Here is a 21,751-nt window from a genome sequence, read left to right as displayed (position 1 = left end):
TTTGCCTCTATTGAGATTTTAGCTAAACTACTCCACAATGTTGTCATCTGTTCTGTGTGGTCAAGCAGCCTGCCGGGGCGTTGAACTGACTCTGTCCCTCCTGCAGTTCATGCACCAGCACCAGCTGTGCGATAGCCTGCAGAGACACCTCCATGGCCCTGGAATCAACAGTCTCCTCTGCCTCCCAAACACTTCCCTTGGAGCACTTCCTTGGAAAAGACCTCTGCAGAGCTTACCAAAAACTGCTCCTTTTGGTTTGAATTAACCAATATGGACTTAGCCCAGAAACCCCCAAATTTTCCACCTAGGGACACTAATAAGGGCATGTGCCTCATGTCCTGTCTCTCTGCCGGCACTCTGTCTCAACCTTCCTGTTTGGCCCCTAGAGGCATGCACTGTACTTCTTCCAAGATGTGGGAGCAGTAAACCTATTTCATTTCTCTTTGCTCTTTTCTTAAGCTGGGGCTCACCAGCCCACCTGGTGGGCTTAACAAATGTTCACATAACAAAGTCACAGTTGGCTTCACAAGTAGGATGGATTAAGTTAGTTTGCCTTTGACAATGAAGAATGCATTTTAGCTGCAAAGGGTTTACTGACTAGCTTTCTCAGGTAAGTAGTCCACTGGGGAGGAGTCCATTGCCTGCTGGAATTTAGTCGCACTGCTTGTGCTGTTGCATGCTCTCTGTTCAAAGGGCTGCCTCAAGTTCCTAACCCAAAAGTGAAGCTCCAAAAAACCAAAAAACCAAAAAAACAAAACCCAAACCAACCAGAGTTCTCTCAAACCTCAAGACCTCAAGAGTATTGCTAACTGGAACTAATTTGAGAGGCTATAGATGTGTTTCCCATCTATTAATAATGCCCAGGGGGTACCCGCACTGGGTGTTAGACTTTGAGTGTGATCTCAACTCTTAGTACAGATCTAGAGGCTGACTGTTAGGGACAGCTGGCTAAGATTTTGGCAAGGTTCTATTGCCCTTAGTTAACAGAGGTGAACATGTGAGTTGCAAATCTTGCCCAAGTGTGGGATAAGATAAAGGTGCATTGCCCCTACCAGGAGAGGGAGACTCTCCTGACCTGACTGGTTTTGCTTGCGGGAGGCACTAGGATTCTGAGTTTTAACTTGGATGATAGGGATGCCCTCACTGGGGAAGTCACAGTCCCTCGAAAAGGCAAGAGTGACTGAGGCCTGTGGTCCTTCTGTCACTGGATACCTTGCCGCTGTGGCAGCTTGTCCCCTGACCCTGTGGGGTATCATGGGTCCCACTCCTGGTGTGTAGTGGCACAAAATCTAATGGCTAATACAAATGACCTGAATACCTGCTGCCTGCACCAACTAAAATGTCCAAGGAAATTAGCAAGCTCCCCACTAAATGTAAAACACTCATAAATGTGGCACAGATCAGTGTCGAAGTGTACCAACACGCCAAGGAGCTGGTTCTATATAGTCTTGGGTTCTAGGGGTGAGCCTTAATGATCCTGCCACCACTGGGCTAGTGGAGGATAATCCCAAACCCAATGGGGTGGATTGGGACACCCTGGAGAGGGAAGCAGCTGCCACAGTAACAATTCACAGGGTCAAATTTGTGGGGAGTAATAAAAAATTAGAAACTGAAATTTGAAACTTTACATGCCTTAAGATTAAATATATTTTAAAAGACTGTAGGCAGGAGGAAGGAAAGGGGATGACTGGCTGTTGAGAGTGTTTAATACTGGCTCTGAGCTATTCAGCCCATGGATTTGAGTCAACTAGCCAGTATTTACAAGAACCCCACATGCTTAACCTTTTAAAAGACCCTCAGTGAGCACTGGATGTTACACGGAACTAATGAATCATTGAACGCTACATCAAAAACTAATGATGTACTTACTCTATGATGGCTAGCTGAACATAATAATAAAAAAAAAGTTAAAAAAACTCAAAAAGGAAAAGTTTAGCAGTTATTAAATAAATAAATAAATAAATAACCCCGGAAGCCTGAAGGTCAAACTCTGGAGAGACACATGTGACCCAACCTCCAACCCATGAGGGACTGTTGCAGGACTAATTCATCCGGAGTTAAAGCAAAGGCTTGCAGCCGTGGATGATCTCAGTGTCATAACTGGGATTTCTAATCACAAGGGAGAATCCAAACCCAAAGACACAAGCCCTAAAGATATAGAGGGACAATCCTACCTTCTGCTTACTTGGATTTTTATGGCTTGGCAGAGAGTCTTCCCTTCTGTCCCCATAGTTGTTAATACAAAAGCTCAAAGCCAGTGGAAGAAGTTAGAGGAGGCCCAGCTTCTTCCCCACATGACTGATACAGTCTAGTGGGTCTATCACTTCTTTGGATATAGCAACCCATTCTGGATTTCATTTCCAATCATGAGGAAGCCCAGTTGACCCTGAATCCAGAGAGTTCTTTTTCCACGGAGGATTGCCTCCCCTCACCGAATGACGGGGCCGAACTTCATTTTATGAGAACCTCCCATGATATTCAGGAGCCATGTTGGGAATAGACACGACAGCTCCTCATGATGGAGTCCATCTCCCAATTTCTGAACTTTTACAGCACATAAAACATGCCTTCCCCCCAAAATAGACATGCCCACAACCTCAAGGCCAGCCTGCGGGTGCCAACACCTTTCTCACCACCTTCCTGTAGCCCCCATTCCAATCCCAACAGGCAGCAACACTCGGAATGGTCCTAAATAGCACAGGGATTTATCTTGGCAGCACTGCCAGCTTGGGGTCCCCAGTGATCTCATATTTGGACAGTTCTGGCACAAGTTCCTCTCAAAAACTAGTGATCATCTTGGAACAGAACCCGATTTCAATGGCCCAGACCCTTGCAGGGGGTCCCAAAGCTCTTTCTGCCCCAAACAACATCACTGGTCTGCAGGCCCAATAACCTCCCAGTGCATTATCCTAGAACTGAACAACTGTTGAGCTTGTAATCGCTTGGGGACAACTGCCTATTCATGACTCTGGTATTCCACAGGAACAAAGGCAGTAACCAGATATCCTTGGCTCTCTTAAACATCAGAGACCAAGTCATAGTAATTCCAGGAAGTCCTTCTAAATTCCCCAAAGATCCTCCTACAGCCTAGAGTCAGAACAGGTAAAACCACAAAGATAGTACAAATAAAGTTGGATATGCCTATTGGCACCATATTTTCAAAACAGTTGCCACTTGTGGTGGCCTTCCTGGCTCTTTTTTTCTATTATAGGTATGGATGCCCTTACCTCATGACATGCCTGGTGGAATAAAGATAAATTCTGGATTTCTTATAGGGCCTGCTAAAGGAGAACCTTTCAATTGTCCCTACTGGGATAAACACTAAATATACCACAGTATTGACTCAGGCAAGGTACACAGGGCCTTTGGTCTGTCATTAGAGATATGCTTGACACTGGGGTCATTCAGCCCACCACGTCTCACTTTGATAGCCTAATCTGGCCAGTGTGAAAACTGCCCACCAATGAATGGAGATTAACGATTGACTAATGAATCTTGAATGTTCAAGTTTCTGCCATTAAGACTCCCATTCCCAATATTATAGGGATGATAGATGACATCCAAAAAGCTTAGGGTCCTTACTTTGCTCTCCTAGGTTTAGCCAATGTGTTTCACTTGGTCCTGACAATGGAAGACTGAGAACTTCAACTTGCTTCCGGTTTCAAGTGCACCTTGAACCTTTAGTTAGCTGCCATGGGTTATTTAAGCACCCCTGCTATTGCATATAACCTATGCAGACAAGATTCAAATTCATTCAAACCAACCCACTGCCATCTTTGGTATTATTTAAGTGGCATTCTCCCACCGAAGCCCTTTGATGATGCTATCCAGAAGACTTACACCTAGTAACACATTTATAGCAGAGAGGATGGGCTGTTACCCTGTATATAATCCAAGGACCAGCCACTTCCTTTAAGTTTCTTGGCGTCAAGTGACAGCTGAGGAGTGTGAAATCCCTCTCATACAAAACACCAATTCCTTATAATTAAGCCTCTTATTACATTATGGCAGGCATAACACACATTATGTATCTTCACCTTTTGGGGGCAACATGTTCTATACTTACCATTTTACTGAAATTTGTGTTGTTAGATGCAAACCAGTTTCTTTCCATTTGGGAGAACCTTACCAAACTGTCTTGTAACTGGTCCAGCAAGCATACAGCAAGCTCTGTTCTTAGTCTCCCTGGGCTCAGACTTCTGATTTGAATCAGTGGAGACATCAGATTAGGCGTTCTGGAGTCTCTGGACTGAGCACAGCTTTATGTGGCTGCCCAAGGGGTTTGGACCAAAAATCTGCCCCCAATGGCAGTACATACCAAATGAGCAACAAATTTTGGCAGCCCTCTAGGCCCTTTTAGAGACAGAGGCATTCACAGCCCACACTGTTTTGCAGCAAGTCCCCATGTGGCATTGGGTGGGGAATTAGATCCCATGGAGGCTTAGCATGGCCCCTGAGGCCTCACTGTTAAAATGAAAATGGCACCTTCAAAAAAGGGCACAATCTGATGTTAAGGGCCTTTCCAGATGACAGAAGGATGTGGCTTCCCCAAATTCAGTTTCTTGCCCACTGATAATGGCGGTGCATCTCGTGGCACCCCCACTGTTGGCCTGTCTTGCAGTTTGAGAAACTCCCAGGGACTGACTGTCTGACATGGAAAGGGACACAGTGTTCTTCATAAACGGCAGTGCCACCTCTCTGCACAGTGCAGCCCGTTGGCTGGCTGCAGCAAATTATCTTGCTAGCAGCATATCCCTAGTTGAGGAAGGCTCTCCTGGCTTGGCCCAAATGGCATATTTGGTGGCAGTGTGCCTGGCTCTACAACAGGCTACAAAAGGGAGACCCCCAAGGGCATATGTTTTACTGACTTCTTGGCTGTTAGCCAGTGGGTTTGCAGTCTGGTCAGGATAATGGCAAAAGGATACTTTCATGATTCAGGAAAAGCCTCTCTGTGTGCCTCCATTTGGAGAGTGATAAGCCAATTACGGTCACTCATGTCTGTACACACATGCCAACAAATGCCAGAAGCACATTATAATAACGTTGCAGACTCCTTTTCCAAATTACATTCTTGTTCCAAAGCCTTGCGTGGAGCCACCTCCCAGAATATCAGACCCAGCCCCCATACAGCTATTTCTCCAGAGATGCTGTGCGGCTATGAGCCCATCTCACATCAGGTCACAGGGAAGTGACAGTGCTCACCTTACGCATGCTAGCAACCTGTTCAAGGGTGGATTGTGCAATATGACTCTCTTCTAATAGCCCAATGGGACAAACTTTACCAAATTGCTTAGAGATCATGACTCAGATCATGGTCTAGTACCAGCCACAAAGCTAAGGCCACTGGCTTTGCTAATTATTCTGGTTATAAAGTCTATTTCATTAAACCAAATTTGTAAAAAGTTTTGTAGGAGATTGGAATTATAGCTTCAGGGTTAACTAGTAGAACTGTGGATCTCAGAGAGAGGAAAAGAGGTGTTCTGCCTGGTGGATGCCAATCTCATTAGGAAATGAAGTCCACAAAGGAGTCCCAGAATCCAGTGGTCACTCTCAGTGGACACAGGCCAGATCCCTACCCTGCCACAGATGGAAGAGGTATATGAGCTCTTGCTGCAAGCCAACTGTACTCTTGCTTTGGTCGGTATCCAGATTGCTTGTCTTGAAGGACACCCCACAGGCTAGTCAAATGCAAATGTTCTCCTTTATTGTGGCTAGCCTGGATAATAGGGTTGTTGGTAGATCACTCCAGACTAGCCATATCTCAGGAAATGTGCTGGAAAAAAATCAGCCAGGCACACGGTTGCACCAAAGGATGGCTGAGCACCAGGGGCTGCAGGTCCTATTAGAAGGGCTTCTTTTAGCATGCCACCAGCTATGGATTCTGGCCCAGAGCTCATCTCCCTCTATATTATATGGTGCCTATGGAAGTGATGCTTAAAAGAATCATTCCATTATTACACCATACCTCAAATTATATCCTAGGCTGAATGGCCTTATTTGGTGTAACCTAACCAGACCCATCTGGCTGGCAGGTTTGTGCTCTAACCATCCTACCATAGTTTTAATGGAACTATCTCTGGATTGTATAGCTGCCATCCACAAAATGTCCTTACAATGTGCCTGTCAATGTGTCCAGAACCTATATGTATTGTGGATGGGGTCCTCGCAAACTTTGTCACAGATTGTGTGCTCCTTTGCGAGTTGCAACCCCTGATAATCTGATGGAGCTCACTGAGGTCTGCCCACCATGTAGGAGAGCACACACTAGTAGTCTTATCCAGAGCCAGTCCTCTAATATACATACTTGGAATTTAACACCAGCAGCCACTCCTACTTTTCATGAATCTCTACTGGGGAAACCACCCTTTCCTGGACCCTACCAACCCCAAGCATACCAACGCTTCAGACAACACTGCCCCAGCCCCAGAGCTCTTGCCACCATTGGAAGTGACTGCCCTACAAACAGCAATGCTACCCCAAGGAAAAGATGAGGGAGACAATGTCCCTCAACCTCACTTGACCTTGGGATTCCTACCTCTAGATCGCCCTCACACCAGGAAGGAAATGACTGGGGTGACTGTCACCATAGAGGCCGAGTTGCAAAAATACCTCCAGTTGATAGAACCTGAGGACCTCATAGAGTTCCACTTTATGGAACTCCAGGTACAGAATACCTGGAGAAATTTGCCTCCATTAAAACAATTGTAAAACCATGACTGAGTCCGCTGCTGACTGCCTGGTAGCACTAGACATCATTTCACCTTTATGGGAAGCCAAACAATGTATTCTAAACCATTTTAGCCATATTATGTCACTTCCTCACAATACCTTCTTTTTAAAATTAAATTTAATTTTTTAAGAAGATTTTATTTATTTGGAACACCTAGGTGGCTCAGTCAGTTAAGTGCCCTCCTTTTGCTTAGGTCATGATCCTGGGTTCCTGGGATCAAGGTCCAACTCAGGCTCCATGCTCAGCTGGGAGTCTGCTTCTGCTGTCTCCTTCTGCCCCCCTACTCACGTGTGTGTGCACGCATGCATGCTCTCTCTCCCTCTCTCCCAAATTAATAAAAGAGAGAGGGAGAGGCACAAGCAGGGGTGACTCACAACACCTTCTTTACCATGCTTATCAGAAAAAGTTGATTCCTGTTGATCAACTTTGAAACATACCAAAGTATGTATTATTGTACTTTAAGATAAAGAAAAAAAAATCTTTAGTGCCTCCAGGTAAAAGAGGAAATGATTCATATAGTCAAGAGAATTAAACTGGCATCAGGCTTCTCTAAAAATAGCATACGAAGCAAGGAAAGAGCAGAGCAACATTTTTAAGAAACTTAAGGAAAGAAAGTGGGAATAAAAGATAAGATACCCAGGCAAGCTGTGTTTCAAGTATCAAGATTTAAAAAAAAAAGCTTAAAACATGCAAGAACTCACAGAATACTATATATATGTATGTTCCTGAGCAGTTTATCAGGGTGAGTTTGATTCTACCAAGAGATTACTAGGAAATCATTATTACAAAGCTTGATGATGAGCATTTCCCAATATTTAATGCTAGAAGTAAAATTTGAAAGGGTGAAGGGATTAGTGGAAGAACACGTAAACCTTGAAGTTTCCAACAAAGCAGAAAGAATGCAATTTAAAATTTAGGGTAAGATTTATGATGGTTGTATATTATCAGGGAGAATAAAAAAATTTCCTTTGAAACTGGCAGATCAAGTAGTAAAAGTTAAAGAGAAAAGAGGATTAAATACTTACAAAAGGTGAAATAATACACAGGCAAACAACCACTAAGAAAAAAATTAAAAATTTCTTAAAAACAAAACAAAAGCTCAAAATAAAAACAAAAAAGTCCACACAAAGGCATTCAAATTGGTAAGGAAGAAATAAAACTTTCACAATTTGGAGATGACATGATATCGTGTACAGAAAACCGTAAAGATTCCACCAAGAAACTACTTGAACTGATAAATGAATTTGGTAGTGTCACAGGATGCAAAATCAACAAACAGAAATCTGTTACATTTCTATACACTAATAATGAAGCAATAGAAAGAGAACTTAAGAAAGCAATCTGATTTGCAGTTGCACCAAAAATAGTAAAATACCTAGGAATAAACTTAACCAAGGAGTGAAAGATCTGTACTTTTAAAACTGTAAAAAATTGATGAAAGAAATTTAAGACAGCACACACACAAAAGACAGTTATTCCAGGCTCATGGATTAGAAGAACAAATATTGTTAAAGTGTCCATACTATCCCCCCAAATCTACAGATTTAATGTAAGCTCTATCAAAATATCAACTGCATTTTTCTCAGAAATAAAACAAATAATCCTAAAATTTGTATGGAACCGCAAAAGACCCAGAATAGCCAAAGCAATTTTGAAAAAGAAAAACAAACTTGGAGGTATCACAATTCTAGATTTCATGTTATGCTACAAAGCTGTAGTGATCAAAACAGTATGGTACTGGCACAAAAATAGACACATAAATCAATGGAACAACATGGAAAGCCCAGAAACAAACCCACAATTATATGATCAATTAATCTTCAACAAAGCAGGAAAAAATATCTAATGGGAAAAGGACTGTCTTTTCAAGAAATGGTGATGGGAAAACTGGATAGCTATATGCAAAAGAATGAAACTGGACCACTTCTTATACCGCACACAAAAATAAATTCAAAATGGATTAGGAACCCATATGTGAGACCTAAAACCATAAAAATCCTAGAAGAGAGCACAGGCAGTAATCTCTCTGACATCAGCCATATCAACATTTTTCTAGATATGTCTCCTGAGGCAAGGGGGAAAAAAAGCAAATATAAACTATCAGGACTGTATAAAAATAAAAAGCTTCTGCACAGCCTAGGAAACAACAGCAAAACTAAAAGACATCCTACAGTATGGGAGAAGATATTTACAAATGATGTTTCCAACAAAAGGTTAGCATGCAAAACATATAAAGAAGATATGAAACTGAACACTTCAAAAAAAAATCTGATTAAAATTGGCAGAAGACATGAACAGATATTTCTCCAAAGAAGACATACAGATGGCCAACAGACACATGAAAAGATGGTCAATATCACTGATCATCAGGGAAATGCAAATCAAAACTATAATGAAATATCACCTCATACCCGTAAGAATGGCTAAAATCAGCAGCATAAGAAACAACAGGAATTGGCAGGGTTGTGGGGAGAAAGGAACCCTCTTGCACTGCTGGTGGGAATGCAAACTGTTACAGCCACTGTGGGAAACAGTATGGAGGTTGCTCAAAATATTAAGAAAAGAACTGCCCTGCAATCCTGTAATCATACTACTGTTTACCCAAAGAACACAAGAACACTAATTTGAAAGGATAGATGCACTCCTATATTTTTTGAAGCATTATTTACAAAGCCAAAGTATGGAAGCAGCCCAAGTATCTACCAATAGATGAATGGATAAAGAACTTGTGGTATATATATATACAATGGAACATTACTTGGCCACAGAAAAGAAAGAAATCTTGCCATTTGTAATGACATGGATGGAGCTAAAGAGTATTATGCTAAGTGAAGTCAGTTAGTCAGAGAAAGACGAGCACCATACCCTCTCACTAATATGTGGAACTTAAGAAAAAAAGCAAATGAACAAAGGAAAAATAAAAAGAGAGAGAGAGAGACAAATTGAGAAACAGACTTAACTATACAGAATAAACTTGTGTTTACCAGAGGGGAGGTGGATGACAGGCTGGGTTAAATAGGTAAAGGGGATTAAGATGACACCATAATGAGTACAGAGTAACACACAGAATTGTTGAATCACTATATTATATACCTGAAACTAATATAACACTGTATGTGAACTATATTGGAATTAAAAAACTTAAGAAAACCCAAAACACCCACACTTTTTTTTTGTTAAAAAAGATAAACAAAAAGGAAATGCTAAATAGGGAAAGAAACACAGTAAATATTACTTACTGCACATGATAATATTTTCACCAGCTAGACTCAAGGACGTGACCATGCCCACTTGTACCCACCAAACTATCCCACATTTTTCTTTAAACTCATCTTTTCAGCTTATCTCTTGACTCATACAAAAGACCTAGTGGGCATAGCATCCTGTGATGGAAAACAAAACTACCCCTCAAGCAGTAATGATTATCCTGTTGGTGAGCTCCAGCTGTCCCAAAACACCCTGACCAGTGTGAGCTAAACCCCAACTCACATCTGTGCAGGTGGATCATGCAGTGACTCATGGGTTGACCAACAAGTTACTTTTATTTTATCATAATATTAAAACCTCAATCCAAGGAGAAGCACAGGCCACATTAACATAATATGCAATGTATGTATAAGCATGCTTCCTTAAGGCACATGTGTGACCCAACACCTACCCCCCTTTTTTTCCTCACCATAACACATACCATCCCAATTTCCATCATGCGGCTACCCCATCCCTTCCACCCCACCTCTCCTCCAGCATCCCTCAGTTTGTTTCCTGAGATTAAGAATCTCTTATGGCTTGTCTCCCTCCCTGGTCCCATCCTGTTTCTTTTTTCCCCTCCCTTCCCCCCACAACCCCCCACCCAGCCTCTCAAATTCTTCATATCTGAGAGATCATATGATAATTGTCTTTCTCCGATTGACTTATTTTGCTTAGTGTAATATCCTCTAGTTCCATCCACGTCATTGCAAATGGCAAGATTTCATTTTTTTATGGCTGCATACTATTTATTCCATTATATATATATCCCCCACTTCTTTTTTATCCATTCATCTGTTGATGGACATCTAGGCTCTTTCCATAGTTTGGCTATTGTGGACATTGCTGCTATAAACATTTTGGTGCATGTGCCCCTTCAGATCACTAAATTCGTATCTTTAGGGTAAATATCCAGTAGTGCAATTGCTGGATTGTAGGGTAGCTCTATTTTTAACTTTTTTGGGACCCTCCATACTGTTTTCCAGAGTGGCTGTACCAGCTTGCATTCCCACCAACAATGTAGGAGGGGTCCCCTTTTTCCCTTTTGCCTCCTGCTTTACATAAATGACAAAACTCTCTTTCTAAACATTCATCCTAACCCTAAATAAAATAAACCCATTTACTCTTGTTGCAAGAGTCATGGCTTTGGAAATTATTCCCCACGATCTCCTTACTTGCTGCAAATAAAGTTTTCTTTGTGTGACAACTCCACCTGGTATAATTTCTATCTGTGAATTACTAAGGAGTAAACTCATGTTAGTTTAGTTTCAATTTGATATAATTGTAACCAAACATAACAATCATATCAATAAATGTGAGTGGGATTAAGTCAACTGCTAAAATTGTTCAAGGGGCACCTGGATGGCTCAGTAGGAAGAGCATGTTACTCTTGATCTCAGGTTTGTGAGTCTGAGCTCCACATTGGGTATAGAGATGACTTAAATGAATTTTAAAAAATTGTGCAAACTGGCTCATAAGGGAAATCCCAACCATATGCAGCATAGAAGACACACCTAAAACACAGAAGGAGTAAAAGTAAGGTGGTGGATAGTGATATAAAATGCAATTGGAAACTATAAAAAAGTATAGATCATGATGCTATCAGACAAAGTAGGATTCAGATCCCAAAGTATTATATAAGATAAAGAAGAAACTTTATATTGTTAAAGACTCCATTATTTCAATAAAATACAAAAATCATGAATATGTATGTGCCAAATAACAGAATAACTACTTTTATAGAACAGAAACCACAGTAGATATAAGGAGAATAGAAACACACTAAAAATTAATTCTCAGGATAATACAAGTGGACAAAAAGAAAAAAGATAAAAGATTTAAACAAAATAAAGAATGTATTAGATCTTTTAGATAATAGAGGATATATTCTTTAGATAATAGAGAATATATTCAAGAGCACATGAAAAATTCATAAAAGTTGATAATATGTCATAAATAAGAGTAGTTTTCAAAAACGTGGAATATACAAACAATACTCTTTCATCATAAGTAAAATAAAACTAGAAGTTAAACACAAAGTCAAAAAAAAAAAATAAAAAAGGGATGCCTGTATGGCTCAGTCAGTTAAACATCTGCTTTCGGCTCAGGTGTTGCTCCCAGGGTCCTGAGATTGAGCCCCAGAGTAGGCTTCTTGCTCAGCAAGGAGCCTGCTTCTCCCTCTGCCTGCTGCTCCCCCTGGTTGTGCTCTCTCCCTCTGACAAATAAATAAATAAAATAAAATAAATCCCATCTGGAAATTTAAAACATTCACTAAATATCCCTGGTGTAAAATTACAGAAATTCTGAAAAATGTGGTGAAATGAAATGTTAAGAAAACACTACATATCAAAACCAAGAACATTTAAAATAGCAGTTAGAGAAAAATATATAGCCATAAACAGAAAATGACTGAAAATGAATGGATGAAATCCCCAGCTCAAATAACATTGACAAAATTCAACATTGATTTATGATTAAAAACTCCGAGAAAATAAGGATTAGAAGGGAATGAGCATCTACCAAAAACAAAGCAAAGCAAAACAAAAAACCCAAAAAACAAAAACAAAACTGCAGCTAGCATCATATTTGATGCTGAATACTTTTCCCTTAGGACCAGGAACAAGACTAGGATGTCTGCTCTCATGATTTCTGTTCAACATTGCTTTGGAGGTCCCAGGAGGTACAATACAGCAAGAAAAAGAAATAACAAATATCCAGACTAGAAAGGAAGAAGTAAAATTTTCTTTATTCACAGAATATATGATGGTTCATGTAGAAAACCCAAGAGAATGTACAAAAATCTTACTAGAATCAATAAGTTAGGCTACAGGGCTCAAGGTCATATACAAGTATCAATCATATTTCAGTATACCAGCCACAAATAATTAAAAATTAAAATATAAAAATATGATTTATAATAGTATAAAATAAAAATATTTATAGTTAATTTTAATTGACACTGTGCCAGACATAAGTAATGGAAGATATAAATCACTGGTGAGGGAAACTAAAGAAGGCCTAAGTAGTTGAAGAGATAAACCACATTCAGAGATCAGAAAACCTGATTTTGTTAGGGTAATAGTCCTCCCCAAATAGATCAATCGATTCAGTGCAATCCCAGCCAAATAGCAGAAGATTTTTTTTTTTTTCCTGTGGAAACTTACAGCTTGATCCTAGAGCTTACAAAGATCCTAAAATAGATAAAACAAATTTGAAAAAGAAAAAAAAATGAAGCATTTATACTACATAATTTCAAAACTTACAAACCTACAGTAATCCAAAGGTGTGGTGTTGGCATAAAGACAGACACACAATGGAAAGGAACAGAATAGAAAGTCCAGAATATACCCATACATATGTAATTCATTGATTTTAGAAAAGGAGCCAAAGTTATTCAATGGGAAAACGATAATTTTTTTCAACTAAAGGTGCTAGAAATAGATGACCCAATCAATAATGGGTTTTCAATAGGTGTTACTTTACAAATGAATAAAACTTGAGATTTTGAGAGTTAATAATGTGCTCAATTGCTTCTCGGCCTTTTGGCTAGATCAAGTGTAATGCTACCTAGATAAAATATTTGAAACTGAATTGTTTCATTCCAAAGTCTGGGACTTTCACCACGAGGTTGTCTCCTATTACAAAAGCTACTGTTTGCCACTATTTACTTTATAAAAACATGTCCTCTATTCTTAATTGGCTTCAAGTTCTTTAAGGGTGCTGCATTTTATGTTTCTTAGTATCTTTGGTGTGAATGATAATTATTGACGATAATGATATATATAATTTAGTTTGATTCTGTGGTAGACAGGTTATAGATGAAATATATTTGAAGACAATCCTCTATGGGAAGGGAGCGCAATGACGGAGGGATGTGGTTCTTCTTCTTTTAATTATTTATTAACATATAATGTATTATTTGCTTCAGGTGTACAGGTCTGTGAATCATCGGGCTTATACATTTCATAGCACTCACCATAGCACATACCCTCCAATGTCCTTAACCCAACCACCCTCTCTCTATCCCTCCCACCCGCCCAGCAACCCTCAGTTTGTTTAGTGAGATTAAGAGTCTCTCATGGTTTGTCTCCCTCCTGATCCCATCCCGTTTCATTTTTTCCCTCCCCACCCCCATAATCCCCCTGCCCTGCCTCTCAAATTCCTCATATCAGGGAGATCACATGATAGTTGTCTTTCTCTGATTGACTTATTTCGCTCAGCATAATAGCCTCTAGTTCTATCCACATCGTTGCAAATGGCAAGATTTCATTTCTTTTGATGGCTGCATAGTATTCCATTGTGTGTGTGTGTATGCGTGCGTGTGTGTACATACACACATATACATATATGTGTGTGTATATATATATATATGTATATATATATATATACACATATCTTCTTTATTCATTCATCTGTTGATGGACATTTGAGGAATATGGTTCATAATCACCGGATGCTAGGAGTGCTCACCCTGCCTTCTCTATGTTACACATTCATCATCACTCTGGAATTCCCCATCATCAGTAGGGAATCTGCTATCTCATGCTATCCAATCATTTGTTTTATAAGAGAGGTTTAAAAGTCTTATTTCCAAGTTGAAGTGAGTACATAGACCTTTACCGCTTTCCCAGTGTCCTTTGGAAATATTTTTCAGAAGACTGATTGTAGAAACAATTCTCTTTTCAGTTGCAAATTGACCTAGCACAGTGGTTGTGGGTCTTCATTACAGCCTCATGGGTTTTATTTGGGCAAACTTACCTGAGTTGAGGGGCGGAGGTAAAGTCCACTCAATGAAAGGATGACGGTCAAAGGTGTTGGCCCTCTGGCACTTCTGCACATCTCCATCATTTTGGATCATGTCCACAATTTCTTGTGTCCAGGTTGTGCCTAGAGCATCAGTTATTGTCAATTCCATCCACTCACTGAACAATTTAATTCATTTCCTTGATTATTTATGTATTCAGTAAAATTCACATATGCTGAATGTTAAGTGAAATCACCTCACTTATCACTTCCTCTTTAATCCCTAATGCCTCGCATAGGGCTTTGCACGTAGTAAATGTAGTCTGAATGAGTGAGTCTCGAATCAAATGAATGTAGGGAGATACAAAGATGAATTAACTGCTGTCTGTGTCCTAACAAGTTTATGATCTTTTTGGAAGAGGTAAGTTAGGACAGAGATTACCTCTTGCCTAGCTTATATCCAGTCTTCCCTTCTTTCTCAAATTAATAGATCCTTAATTTTTAGCTGGGCGTACAGCTACTTGCCTCAAAGGCAATATTTTCCCAGTCTTTCTTGCATGATGTGGCCATGCCATTTTGGGAAGTTTTTTTTTTTTTTTCCCCCAAGGGAAGGAACATGATCTTATTCCTCCCTTCCTACCTTCTTGCTGCTTTTTGGAATGTGTGCAGAAAGTTAGAAAGACCCAGCGTCTTGGATATCAATACAGGCACCATTTCAGCCCTGACTACTAATCTCCAGACTGCTTTTCCTTTTGGGTTTTCTGACACTTGTAGCCAAATTGAATCCTAATGGACACAGAAGAGGAGTGCAACTAGGCATACAGGTCAGCAAAGAGCTAGACTGTGCTCACTGCCCACTGGATATCCATTGTCCTTTTTCCACCGAAACTATTTTGTGTCTCTCTGACTCTTAGCCAAACCTGCTGTTCACGTATACATATGACTACACAGATACACAGATAAATACACAGATAACTAGAAGATGAACAGTATACAGTAAGAGCCAAAAAGGATGTGCAAAGGGTTGCAGGAGTTTGGAGGAGGAGGCCAACTTGCTGTGAAGAGGGTCAGTGAGGCTCAGCTCAGATGGTAGCTTTGGAGTGAAGAGTCAAAGCATGACTGGAATGTTCATCTTCATTAAGAAGTCAGGACATTCCAGGCTTCTGGGGTGGGGGGTGGGGCGGTGCGGGCATTGGGGGGGTCTCAGGAACCAGGATAGACAGTCACATTTCCAAAATGGGTAGTGTAAGTGGGCTCACAGAGGGTAAGAGGTAGTGCGGGAGGTGAGGGAATGACTGGAGATGTGGGGACTGTCCAGAGGGCCTTGGGATTGACTGCATAATTTCAAGGGTGAGCTGAAAAAAAGCTCTGGCTCTGAGGTATAATGCAAATTCAAGTTCGGTTCTGGGCATAAGTGTCCAGTGCAAACCAGACAGAAACAGAGATTCTTGAGGAATTGAGCCCTGCTGACAGGAAGCCCCTGCCCTAGTTTTAAGTAATGTGAGTCATGAGAACAGAGTGAGGCTAAGGAGGGACTTCCCAGCCACAGAGAACAGAAACAGTCTGAGGAGGTTTTGAAGAACTATGGTGAATGGACTCTTTTCTGAAATCTTTCTGGTTATGTATACTGAGAGTTCCTCTTGTGGAGTTAAATGGCCACTGAGAGATCTTCTCAAACTGGTTACAGCTTCAAGTTCATCACCTCACTTGGTTGCATGGCTTGATGTTACAAATGCAGGCAGTGCAGGGGGACTGTCATTTTATTGGCCTTCCCGGTTAAGATGTTCTCTGTTCCTCCAGAGAAGGAACAGATGTTCCTTATGTTCCTGCATAAGCCTTGCAACCCCTTGCCTTTGCAGTCCCTCACTTTTGTCATAGCCTCCTCTTCATTTTATAAGATCCTGGTTAAGTGTCACCTCCCCATTCCCAGATCCTTCCCACTGTACTTGCATGGGTGTTGGACCCAAAGCTATTAGAACATTTCATATTGGGGTGAAAGCCTTCATTCTCACATTGGTGTCATCCCACTAAGAGATGCTTCTTACGGGCAAGGAATGTGTCACTTCCCAGATTGCTTAGCTGATGGGAACAAGGAGTGGCTGGGTTGGCAAGATGACTGTGAGAACTTCTGTATAATTTCTCAGACTCTGTTTTAAAATAATCATGTGATTAATTTGGTCCTTCAGGATCTGAGATTCTATCCAAGTAAACAGGAGGACCTTGGATCCTGGGGGATTGGTGCTCAGAAGCAAGTCTGGTTTCATTTCTCCTGGGGGCCAGCCCTGGGGAAAACCTGCATTTTTAAAATAGGGGGGCCCCTCCAGGCATTCCTAGTCCTCTATAGCTGACTTCCCCACTGCCAGTTTCCCAAACCTACCTGACTTTACATAGGATGCAATGAGGAGATCATCAGGTTTTGCTTGGAAATTCCAGATTTTGTCCCAGTTATCACTCATTATCTTGGTCATAAGGACTCCATCCACTTCCCTGGTTTCTGGTTGTATGTATTTTCCCACCAGCTGGAGCTCTTTCATTTCATCCAGGGACATCTTAACAGATGCTTAAAAAAAAAGAATGGTTGTGTTAAAGCTCAAAACAGTCATTCCTATCAAGAAAAATATTCTCTGAAAAAGGAGAGGTATCATGGGCATTCATGACTATGCTTATTAATATTAATTTAGGTGCAAGAACTCAAAAGAGGGGGAGCCAGCAGCATTTTCAATAGCTTCGTTTCAGTGTAACAGGATGGTAAAGACACGAACATATTTCAGAGGAAAGCACATTGGGAAATGTGCTAGACCAGATGGGTTTTGATGGGCTTGTTAGAGATGGCCTGAGGCCTGAGTGACAGGAAGATACCCGGTCAGAAGACCGATAAGCTCACAGGCCCTTGTCAAGTTTGAGCAGTAGGAGAAGGTCAAAATGTAATCAGCACTTAGGCTGGCCGTCTACAGATCAACATCGAAGCAGGCTGTGGGTGGGTTGGTGAAATCCACATCTGATCTAGACAGCTCTAGAGCTGGCACAAGTCACAGAGCAGGTGGGGCAGAAATAAACTCACATTAGGGTTCCCTTTCCACATGATGGCCATCAAAAGATTTCAGTGGGGCCGATCTGGAGTACATGAAAATCTCTCTGTGCATCAATAGCTCCAGGTGTCACTCTGCCCAGATCTCTGGCTGAAGAACAACATATGCTAGCTGAGGAGGTGACCCCAATTTGCTTGGGGAAGCAACGCCCACTGGCATGGCATGCCATATTGGTTCCCTTCACAGATAGCTTTGTTTCCGTTTCTTTATTATAGAAATGTAGCACACTAAAGCCAACTACAGCATTACTAGTTTTAAGAGTAATCTTGGCACATTTAATAAGTACTTTTTATGTAGGAGCAATGTTAACATATTGAAATATCCAACAGACGAGCTTGTAATTAGAAGTCAATGTATTATTGAGTATTTTAATATATAGACTCAGGATTTTAGGTTGAAAGTTAAGATAATTTTACTTAGCTTACAAATGTTTAAGAGAATTTAAGAATCAATTCATAAACTTAATTTTACAAGATTTGTGAAGTTTAGTGAAGTAATTAGAATTTCTTCCTCTTTTTGTTATTCTCAGACAACTGCGGTCCTTAAAGAGAGTAAATGCAATTGAAAATATTTAGGGAATTTTATTAACTAGATTGAATAAGCCTTTGTAAGTGGAAAACATTTACCCGTATGCCCCTGATACTCTGTGATCTGCTGTAGGGTGCAAGACTCTGGTTTTAATCTGAATTCTGAGTTTTGCTTTCCTCTCTGTAGAATGGGGGAGGGGGCGGCTCAGTTTGTAACTCTAAGTTGCCTCTGGCGTAACTGTATATCTAGTTATACATATTCCTTAGCTGAAAGTCAAACAAAATAGTGACCACTCCCTTTACAGGAGGATTTTGCTTTTTGTACCTGCTTCATTTTGAATAATTTCTATTGTTACCTCTCCAAGTTTACTAATTTTTTCTTCAACAGTGTCCAGTCTGTTGTTTATCCTATTCAGAGTGTTGTTCATATTTGACATTGCTTCTTTTTTTAATTTCTAGGAGTTTAATTGGGTCTTTTTTCTTTTTCTTTTTTTTAAGATTTTATTTATTTATTTGATAGAGAGAGAGAGATCACAAGTAGGCAGAGAGGCAGGCAGAGAGAGAGAGGGAAGCAGGCTCTCTGCTGAGCAGGGCTTGATGCCAGGACCCTGAGACCATGACCTGAGCCAAAGGTGGAGGCTTAACCCTCTGAGCCACCCAGGTGCCCCTGGGTTTTTTTCTATCTTACATACCTCTTCTATCATGCTTATACCTTATCTTTTTGAAGATATTTGTGTGGGGGGGGATTTTTAAAAATTTTATTTTATGTAACCAGAATAGTTCATCCATTTCTCTAACACCTTCTTGTCACCTGTGACAACCACCAGTCTGTTCTCTGTATCTATGAGCCTAGTTTTAAAAATACATTTTTTTCTATATTCCACATATAAGAGAAAACATATAGTATTTTTCTTTCTCTGTCAAATTTATTTCAGTTAGCATAATGCCCTTGAAGTCCATCCATGTTGTTACAAATGGCAAGATTTCATTCTTTTTTTTTTTTTTTTTGTAATCTCTACACCCAGTGTGGGGCTAGAACTCACAACCTGAGATAAAGAGTCACATGCTTTATAGACTGAGCCAGCCAGATGCCCCTCATTCTTATTTTATGGCTGAAAATTATTCCATTGTGTGTGTGTGTACATACACACTATATGTATATACATATGCATATGTATATACACACAGATATATATGATAAATCCCTTATCTGTTTATTCATTGAGGTTTAAGTTGTTTCCATATCTTGGGTATTGTAAATAATGCTGAAGTGAACATGGGGATGCATATATTTTTTCGAATTAGTGTTTTCATTTTCTTCATTAAATACGGAAAACGGAATTGCTGGATCATATGCTAGATCAATTTTTAATATTTTGAGAAATTTCCACACTGTTTTCCACAATGGCTGCACCAAATCGCCTTCCCATCAGCAGTTGCAGGCTCTCTTTCCTCCATATCCTCGCTATCGCTTGCTGTTTGTTACTGTTATAAGCAGGTGAGCCTCCTTCACTTTAGGTCTGGGCCTGATCTGCTGTCTCTGTGCTGGGACCCAGGGTCAGGAGTCTGAGCACATGAGCCACTTAAGAGCTGTTTCTCAGTTTGCTATATAGTCTTGTGGGTCTTGGGACACGAGCTTCCTTGGTTTGCAAAGTTAGATGTTTTGGAGACCCATCGCCCAGGTGTATGCCTTAAAAGTTGGGTGGCCCAATGTAGTGTGTGAACAGTTTTCTCCTCAGGGAGAAGCTCTGGGTTTTGAGTTCCCTTCCAGTTATGGGTTATGGTGCCAAAGATAGGTTTTATGGTCAGATTGTGTCCCAGCCTGTCTCCCACTTCGATGTGGTCTTCTCATTTGCCTGATGTGTCATGGTCACTCAGCCAGATTTTAGGTTTTTTATTTTTTTATTTTATTTATTTATTTATTTAGACTTTAGGTTTTTATAGAGGAAATTGTTCCATTTGTAGCAGTGGACTCATTGAGTTCATGAGAGGAGGTGGGTTCATGATCTTTCTACAATGCTATCTTGAGCCAGAACTCAATCTTGGGTGGGGAAGCATATAAAAATAATTCCTCTCCACCCAGAATGTTCAAGTAAACTTGATCCTTCAGAGGAATGTAGTCTGTTTCAGGCACACCTTGGCCCACTGCACATATTTTCTGCAGCATTTGTGGTGTTATTTAAAAACAAAATTAATAGGTTATGAGTATGGCAGGATGGCTTTAATAGGGCTTTACTCTTCTTTGTCTGATTCAACATTTATGGACTAGAACAGCCACTAAGAGTATAAAATTTGCTAATTTCTTCTTGTATTTCTCTCAGTTTTTACTCTTTATACTTTGAATCTGCTAATGAGTGCACACTAGTTCAAACGTTTAACCTTCTGAATCAATTTTTCTTTTTATTATTATGAAATGCCACCTTTATCTCTGATATTGCTTTTTTCTTAAAGTTTTCTGTGTCTGATACCAATGGCCACAATAGTAGCTACTCTTTAGTAGTATTTTCCAGGTATATATATTTTAATTTCAATCTTACTCATTTTATTGTTTTCTGGTTTCTTTCTGCTACCATGAAATCCACTGTCTTAAATATGTATATTTTTTCTAACATGTCTTTCTTCCCTACTTTGTAAAATAGTGTTTTATCTGGTGTTCTCAGATAAAGATATTGTCTGGTGGAACAATATCTACGCTTATATTTATTCTTATTTATCTTTCCTGGAGCTTGTAATTTCTGATATCAAGGATTTGTAAATTTCATAGATTTTGGAACATTTTCAGCTCTTCATATATTGTCTTTCTCCCACTCTCTTTGCTCTTACCTCGTGGAACTAACTGGCTTTGTGTCTGACCTGCTGATTCTGTCTTCATCTCTCTTGGTCTCTCCTTCACAGTTTCCTTTGCTTTGTTTCCCTGGCTCCAGTCTATTGTGGAAATAGGTGAACCAGGTGAGCCCAGCTGATGAAATTGTGAAATCACAGGGCTGTGAAATCACAGGACTGTGATTTCTCTAGCCCTGCCTTTCATTTGATGAATTCCCTTTTCAGCGGGGGAGCAGCAGTGTGCCATCCTGCCCGCAGCACAACAGTTATCAAAGATGGTTTGCTGGGTTTGTAGTGATACAAAGGGTTATGCAGAGTGGTTTGCCCATGACAGGCCTCTTCTCTAGGGTTTTTCTGACTCATGGGCGGCTCTTAATGGTCTCCAGTTTGGTTAAGCTAATGGCAGCTGGATGATTTTCACATTCAAGGCCATCCTATTTGGGGTGTCTTAATTTGGAGGGAGATTGTCCAGAAACCAGTCACAATGAAGGTTATCCACATTTCAGCACATGCAAATGACCACACCAGAGGCTGTACTTAACCACAAGGCACATACCTTTCCTTTAGTCCAGGTCACTGGCTGTGGGGGGCTC

At 40.4% G+C, this 21,751-nt stretch overlaps 1 protein-coding gene across 1 annotated transcript in view; it reads right to left on the bottom strand.

The window, feature by feature from the left end:
- LOC116857948 (sulfotransferase 1C1) overlaps positions 1-21,751 on the bottom strand; it is a 37,146-nt gene that overhangs the window by 8,748 nt on the left and 6,647 nt on the right. The window contains exons 2-3 of the mRNA XM_032842428.1: positions 17,097-17,279; positions 14,735-14,863 (exon numbers count right to left, since the gene is read on the bottom strand). Coding sequence (XP_032698319.1) covers positions 14,735-14,863; positions 17,097-17,268 — 301 coding nt within the window. The 5' untranslated portion in view covers positions 17,269-17,279. The remainder of the gene's footprint in view (positions 1-14,734; positions 14,864-17,096; positions 17,280-21,751) is intronic.

This window comes from Lontra canadensis, unplaced genomic scaffold (genome assembly GCF_010015895.1).
Source record: "Lontra canadensis isolate GAN:19392208 unplaced genomic scaffold, GSC_riverotter_1.0 scaffold130, whole genome shotgun sequence".
Taxonomy (NCBI): domain Eukaryota; kingdom Metazoa; phylum Chordata; class Mammalia; order Carnivora; family Mustelidae; genus Lontra; species Lontra canadensis.
Note: the sequence above shows the minus strand (reverse complement) of the source record. Positions and strands in the feature narration are given on the sequence as shown.